Source organism: Cervus elaphus, chromosome 9 (genome assembly GCF_910594005.1).
Source record: "Cervus elaphus chromosome 9, mCerEla1.1, whole genome shotgun sequence".
NCBI lineage: Eukaryota > Metazoa > Chordata > Mammalia > Artiodactyla > Cervidae > Cervus > Cervus elaphus.
In genome coordinates, this window is record NC_057823.1 from 12,187,146 (window position 1) to 12,194,977 (window position 7,832).

At 40.5% G+C, this 7,832-nt stretch overlaps 1 protein-coding gene across 1 annotated transcript; it reads right to left on the reverse strand.

Moving 5' to 3' along the window:
• Positions 1 to 1,768: 1,768 nt before the first annotated feature.
• LOC122699861 (olfactory receptor 7D4-like) lies at positions 1,769 to 2,623 on the reverse strand. Its single transcript, XM_043912282.1, has 2 exons — positions 2,269 to 2,623; positions 1,769 to 1,983 (listed from the first exon to the last, which is right to left on the reverse strand). Exons 1-2 carry the CDS (start codon positions 2,621 to 2,623, stop codon positions 1,769 to 1,771), a joined length of 570 nt encoding a protein of 189 aa, XP_043768217.1.
• Between the last annotated feature and the right edge of the window lie 5,209 nt (positions 2,624 to 7,832).

Consider the following 7,832-nt stretch of genomic DNA (forward strand, 5'->3'; position numbering starts at 1 on the left):
AACAGACAAGAATTACTGACTGGAGGAGGGACAGGAGATGGGAGATGGTAGAGCTGAAGGATCATTAACAGTAGGAGATGGAAGCTGAAATTTCACTCATACCTGATGTTGATGACACAGGTTTTGATTCCTTGCTGGATTCGTTTGATCTACCCTCTTGAAAAAACTTCCCTTGCAGCTCCCAGGCTACTCTGGTAGCTCAGTTGGTGAAGAATCTGCCTGCAATGCAGGAGACCCTGTTTCGATTCCTGGGTCGGGAAGTTCCCCAGGAGAAGGGATAGGTTGCCCACTCCAGTATTCTCTGCCTTCTCTGTTGGCTCAGATGGTAAAAAAATCTACCTGCAATGCAGGAGACCTGGGTTTGACCCCTGTCTTGGGAAGAGTCTCTGGAGAAGCAACCCACTCCAGTATTCTTGCTTGGAGAATTCCATGGACAGAGGAGCCTGGTGACTATAGTCCTTGGGGTCACAAAGAGTCAGACATGACTGAGCAGCTAAGCAGTTGAAAAAACAGTCTGTTGATGTCTTGGTGTGGCTTTTTCTCCCATCAGAGATGACAGGGCAGCACTGGATTGCATTCTGAATGGCTGCTGCAACCTTCGTGTACCATTCTACACTCAGGTCCTGCACCTCAAAAACTAATTTGTTCTTGTTGTTCAGTCGCTCAGTCATGTCTGACTCTATGAGACCCCATGGAGAGTCCATGGAAATCCCCAGACCAGAATACTGGAGTGGGTAGCCTTTCCTTTCTCCAGGGGGTCTTCCCAACTCAGAGACTGAACCCAGGTCTCCCACATTGCAGGTGGATTCTTTACTATCTGAGTCACAAGAAAAGCCCAGTTTCTGCTGTATGACAAAGTAAATTAGGTACATGTATACATATATTCCCTCCCTCTTGGATAGGCTTTCCTGTCCATCACCATCTCCCAGAGTTTGCTCAGACTCACATTCATTGAGTCGGTGATGCCATCCAACCATCTCATCCTGTTGCTTCTCCTCCTGCGCTCTATCTTTCCTAACATCGGAGTCTTTTCCAGTGAGTTGACTCTCTGCATCAAGTGCCCTTTCATATAAAGAGAATCCCCTTGCTATTTTCTGTGTCATGGTTCTCTCTGGTTCTTCAGTTACATCTTCTTCCTCTTGTCTTAGTCGTTTCTCTGGTCCTCCAATTCCTTCAATTCCTCGCTCCAGTCTCTTAGTTATTTTCATTTTTGTTTCCATCATTTTTACTTGGTGCTTCTTAGCAGTACCAACAACATCACCACTGCTTTTATGTTTGCTTCTGGACATCCTGGGATTGAAATAAAGAGAATTACTGTACCCTATACAACACTGTACTGTAAAGTACACAAAAGCACAACTATTTGTAGAGGATATATGCATGTGACAACGTATGCAAGACACTTTATATTTTATTTGAGAATAAATTGTTCTTAAGAAACACATCTCATCATAGGATAATGGGAATTCCCCAACTGTTCAGATCCAAGGTTGAGATCCAAGGTTCTTTCTCAGATTTTCTTCTAAATCTGAGAAACTGAGAAAACCATAAAACAGAAACACTCTTGTATGTGAAAGAGAGAGTGAGCACGCACTTCAATAAAGTAAATGACATAAACTGTATGGAGATGTTGAAATAAAAGAAATGAAAATCCCAGGAAATAAATAGAAGGAGCAAGTTCTACTTTCACAGCCAGATCAAAGAATCTGATCAAAGATTTGCAATTACGAGCACTAGATCTCTGAATCCTTCAATTATGTGCCTTTCTTTATCTCAGGACAAGTGTCCTTTTTATAGCTGCTATTCTGAAGAATGCCTTCAGAGCCCTCTTTATGTCTCTGTTCCTTAGACTATAGATGAAAGGATTCAGCATGGGTGTGACCACAGTGTACATCATTGATGCTGTTGCACTTGACTGGGAGCTGTGGGTAGCAGCAGAGCTAACATACACGCTTAGGCTTGTACAATAAAATAAAGAGACAACTGAGAGGTGAGATACACAGGTGGAGAATGCTTTATACTTCCCCTGAGCAGATGAGATTCTGTGGATGGAAGACGCTATCTTAGAGTAAGAGTAAAAGATTCCAGTGAGGGGACCACCAGCTAGCAGCACAGCTGTGATGTATATTACCAAATCATTGGGAAAGCTGTCAGAACAAGCAAGTCGGACTATCTGATTGAGTTCACAGAAATAGTGAGGGACTTCCAACTCTCCACAGAAGGACAGTCTCAACACCATTAAGGTCTGTAACAATGAATGCAGGACACTGATGGCCCAGCTAACCAGAACCAAAATTCTACAGACTTTTGGATTCATGATGACTGTGTAGTACAGGGGGTGACAGATGGCTGCAAAGCGGTCATAGGCCATTACCGTCAGGAGGAAGTCATCCAACCCTGCAAACAGCATTAAAAAATACACCTGAATGATGCAGGCTTCATAGGTTATAACTTGGCTTTGGATGTAGATGTTCCATAGCATTTTGGGGATGGTGGTGGAGGTGAAGCAGATGTCTACAAAGGACAGGTTGGAGAGGAAGAAGTACATGGGGGTGTGGAGGTGGGAGTCTGAGCTGATGGCCAGGATGATGAGCAGGTTTCCAAACACAGTGATCAGATACATGGAGAGAAAAAACCCAAATACGAGGGGTTGTAGTTCTGGTTCCTCTGAGAACCCCAGGAGAAGAAATTCTGAAGGTCTTGTTAAGTTCCTTTGTGCCATATTTTGGAGGTGACTAAAAAAAAAAGGGGGAAATGACATGTTTAATTTGCATCCTCACATCACTGAAATGCTACCATTTATATTTTGTGGTTAAAAATTAATTTCAGTATTTTGTTCTTGGATTTGGCAGAGTATACAGTCCTGAAAAACCAATTTTCCTAAAATCCAGTCATGGAGAAAGAATATAGGAAATAAAAAAGTACAGCATGTCAGATGGTGACAGAGACTATGAAAAAAATGAAAGCAAGTGTAAGGGGAAAGAGTAAAGAGGGGGTGCTACTTTTTATAGGTGTTCAGGCAAGGCATGCAGAAAGGGTGACTTTGAACAGAGACCTCAATGAAGAGAGAGCAGGAGACTTGAATATATCAAGTGTGTGCTTGGCAGGGAGAACAGCCAGTGCAAAGGCCCTGGTGCTGGTGCTTGTTTAAGATGTTCTAGTTTAAAGAAAAGAAGCCAGTGTGGGGAGGGTAATGGACAAGGGGTAGAGTGAGGACTGGTGGTGTCAGAGGATGTTGAGGACCAAGGTGGCCTCCTGATGCTGCTGAAATTGCAAGTCACGGGAGTCTTTCATCCATACTAGGTTCCTCTAGCACTTTCTGAAATTGTTGCAAGACTGTCCTGTATGTTTAAACAAATCCTTCTGTTGACTGAGTTATGGCCTCTGTATGAGTCACCTTGGAATATATCAGTTCAGCACCCCTGATCTCAGGACTTCTCACACTCCACAAGGCACCACATCTCTCTCACACACACACAGTAGACCCTGGCTTCCTAGGCTATATTACTTCCATGTATTTTTCACTCCCAACTACCCTGATTGACTTAGTTGATACAACTCAAGTCAATCAGATCAAATTATTTACAGCTGGCATCTAGCAATTCTGGTTTATAATCTCAGATACCAATAAACCTGAGTTTTATTTTGGTATGGTCATGTTCTTCCTTGTATTAAGCATACATTATTTGCTCTTTTCAGTGAGCAAAGATGCCTGTATATATACCTATATATCTATAATCCTCCTCTAATCTGAAATACAAATTGTACAGTAGAAGAGAAAAATGAGCAAAGGGAAAAATCCAACACTTTATAAAAAGGTGTATACAAGGTACAATGAATATGAATTGAATGTTGGCCATTTTTAGTCTCATGCAACAAATCTTGTTTTTCCTGAGACTAGTTAATATTTATTTGAGCTACTGGTTTTATATGATACTCTCCTATTGGCAAAATTCTATCTCTGTTTTCACATGTGGCATCTTCTCTTTGTTCTTTTTGGGTTTTGATTGCCTTTCTGATAAGTCCTATGGGCATGTTCTAGTCCTAGTTCTGATCTTTGCCCAACCATCAATGACCTCTGTAGTCCACACACACATACAAAACCTTCAGACATGGAAACAATTCCAGCCTTTTTTTCTTTATCCATTTCTCTGTTGTTGGACATTTAGGTTTCTTCCATGTCCTGGCTATTATAAATAGTGCTGCAATGAACATTGGGGTGCATATTTTTTTTTGAATTATGGTTTTCTCTGGGTATATGCCCAGGAGTGAGATTGCTGGGTCATATGAAAAGCAGAAATAGAGATGCAGACATAGAGAACAAATGTATGGACACCAAGGGGATAAGAGGAGGTGGGAGGAATTGGGACATCGAGATTGACACTTGTACACTATTGATACTGTGTATAAAATAGATAACTAATGAAAACCTATTGTACAGCATAGGGAACTCTACTTCATGCCCTTTGGGGACCTGAGTGGAAAGAATTACAGAAGGGAAGGTATATATGTATATGTATGGCTGATTCATTTTGCTGTACAGTAGAAACTAACAAAATATTGTAAAGCAACTATATTCCAATAAAAATTAATTAAAAAATAAAATATAAGGAGAAAGCAGTATCCAAGTTGCAATTTCACGTTTATGGAAATTTGTGGCTTTCAATATGCTTAAGGGAGGTATAAGTGATCTTTAGTCAAAAGGTAAAAAAAGATGTTTTCCTCATGATGGCTGAATGTGAGGCAACATTTAGATATAGATCCAATCACAAATGCAGGAGACCTGGGTTCGATCCCTGGGTCAGGAAGATCCCCTGGAAAAGGGAATGGCAACCACTCCAGTATCCTTGCCCAGAGAATTCCATGGACAGAGGGGCCATGAGGTCACAAAGAGTTGGACATGACTGAGCAACTAACACACACAACACACACCAACCACAAAATGTCAGAAAGAGCATTAAGGAGTAATTAGATGTAAAACTTGCTGGAAACTTATAAAGGGTGATTTATTAGCACTAAAGTGGTAGAATTTTCACTACCCATTTTGTTTAAAACAATGATTTGCAGGTGAAGAGTAGTAATATGCTGGCCCAATTCTTTTGGGAAAAAATTAAAATTGAAGAGCAATGGAGAGAACACAATATGACCGATGGTAGATGTGACTACACAAAATTTACATACACTCACAGTCCCTCACCAATACAATTATACTTACATAAAGCAACTAAAACAGCCAATTTGTGAAAAACTCCAATTCTTTGAGAGACTGCACTAAAAAATATGAATAAAAGCTCACAGATCCTATTACACAAAATTGGAAGACTCAAACCGATAAGAGAGAAAAAAGGGCTAACAAATCCACGTATATATTCATCCTCAGAGGTAATGAAATAATTGGAAACTGAGTTCATTAGCACACTCCTTTTCACATCATAATTTTTTTTTCATTTCTTTCACAGAAGAAAACTGCGAAGTTTATGTCTTTGGCAACTGCTGTTTCAAGGATGTATTTGCAGTCATTCCTTAGTATGGACCTTTCTAATCAACACTGAAACATGATCAAATATGTCTTGTCATAAAAATTAGAAAGAAATGCTACATGTAAAATAAGATAGAAAGAGATAGCCAGTGGGAATTTGCTGTGTGATTCAGGAAGTTCAAACCAGTACTCTGTGACAACCTAGAGGTGTGGGATGGGGAAGGTGGGAGGGAGGTTCAAGAGGGAGGGTAAACATATGTTTACCTATGACTGATTCATGTTGATGTATGGCAGAAACCAATACAATATTGTAAAGCAATTATCCTCCAATTAAAAACAGATTGAAAAGAAATGCCCTCACTATGTCTTATATCCACCTATTGCTAATACCCAATTTCTCTACTCCAGTAAATGAATAAGATACTGGATATTTGTTTTACTTCTACTGGAAGCACTTTATGTTTCTCACCCGTCTTCTCTTTGGGCTTACATTGATATCATTTAATTAGCATCATTGAATATTGCCATACTGAGTTGAACGCTCACTTCTCTTTCTAGCATCATAAAAATGAATTGATATTTAATCAAGCAAGCAACCAACCGTAGTGAACTCTGGGCTCTGGGTTAGGCTGAAATGGTTCTCAGATGACCGCTAGTGAACATTCTCTCTGACCTTTTCTTGTAGTGTCTTTTGGGTTCTTGAAATCTCTTGCATGGGAACTCTTAGAGGAAGGTCTCCCCGTGGAAGTCTGAATCCCTTCCTGGATGGTTGATGATGGAGACTGGAGCTCTGTCCCCAGATGAGAGAGCATGTAGGGTTCAAGTATTGGTCCTTTAGTCAAACTTAGGACTCCAAAAGGAGCAACCAGGTTTAGTCTGTGCCAAGGTTGTACAAGCTCAAGGATGCAACAGAGGAGATATTTACCGCTCCCTCTGTCTGCTAAGTAGGTTCATTTCCCTCTTGTTACTAAGCCTTGTAGTAGTAACCCGCCCTTGTTACTATGTGATTTCCCTGTGGACACTGGTCTGGAAAAAAAAGGATTTTTGTCTTTTGATTCTCTGTTCCCAGGATACTAGCTATAAGTCAGGAGATTTCAATGTTTATTAATCATCCTCCATTAACTCTCTTCCTTTCCAGAGGTCTAAACTCCCAGTACTGTATCTCAATCCTGAATTTAAATTTTCTCTAACATCTGAGTCTAAGGCAGCTGTCTTGACTAGTTCCCTTGAATCATTAAAGCATTGACTTGTGATGGCTAACAGCCCATGAAACCCTTAGGAAATAATTATTCCCTTCATAAGAAGGACAGTTTTATTTCGCTAATGGAAAACATTTGGCAGTGCCCCCTTTGTTTTCCCGACTTTCATTTTTTTTTTTTTCATGCATTCTAAGTCTGTCCAACTCTTTACGACCCTATGGACAGCAGCCTGCCAGGTTCCTCTGTCTATCAGATTTTGCTGGCAAGAATACTGGAGTGGGTTGCCATTTCCTCCTCCAGCGAGTGTTCCCAATCCAGGGATTGAACCCACATCTCCTGCATTGCAGGAGGATTCTTCACCACTGCACCACCTGGGAAATCTTTGGTTTCCTGACACTTGCTAAAACCATTAGGAACTTCATATTATACCCAAAGTTGAGAGCTGTCATTTTGCCCCTCATTATAAAGTATATGTAAGTTATGAGATATATTTAGATATTTTCAAGCACCATGACCTACCTTAGCACAATATAGGGATGATCTGATTTAATTTCTAGAGAAGTTCCTTCTGTGAGGCAGCACTATTATAACTTCATCCTCTGTTTCAGGAATGGGGCTCAGAGGAATTGAATGTTCTGTAGAAAATTACAAATTGATTTTTGGTTGGGATCTTGATTGGAATTCTATCAGGATGCTCCCAGTTCTCAGGCTTTGGTTTGTGGTTCTCATCTAGAGATGGTTTTGCTCCTGGGGTTACTTGGCAATGTAAGGTGGGATGCTGTAAAACACTCACAATTAATAGGATAACACTCAATGCCAATAATTATCCTGCCCCAAATGTTAATGTCTAGGAGAGGAAACCCACTTACACCAGCACTTCCCCAATTCCTGTGGATACAACTCACCAGGAATTGTAATTCAGGACAAATTCTCATTGAGCAGGTCTCCAGTGGGTCAGAGGACTCTGCATTTCTAATAGCTGTGCAGGGGTATGAAGCTGCAGATTCTGGTCTTGAGGGTCACACTTTGAGTAACAACACTCTCAGCCTCTGCTAGAGTTAGGTATAGGAATGTTTAGGTCTGTGCCCAAAATCATTTTTTGTATATAATTTCATTTTATTTTAATTTTTTTTATACATATATCCCCTCCCTCT

What these genes read in the sequence shown, in the direction of transcription:
- LOC122699861 (XM_043912282.1), bottom strand. Translation starts at nt 2,623, where the DNA reads ATGTATCTGATCACTGTGTTTGGAAACCTGCTCATCATCCTGGCCATC. An exon ending in TCTGGTTAGCTGGGCCATCA is followed by an intron (nt 1,984 to 2,268) that starts GTGTCCTGCATT and finishes CTCACCTCTCAG; the next exon opens with TTGTCTCTTTATTTTATTGT.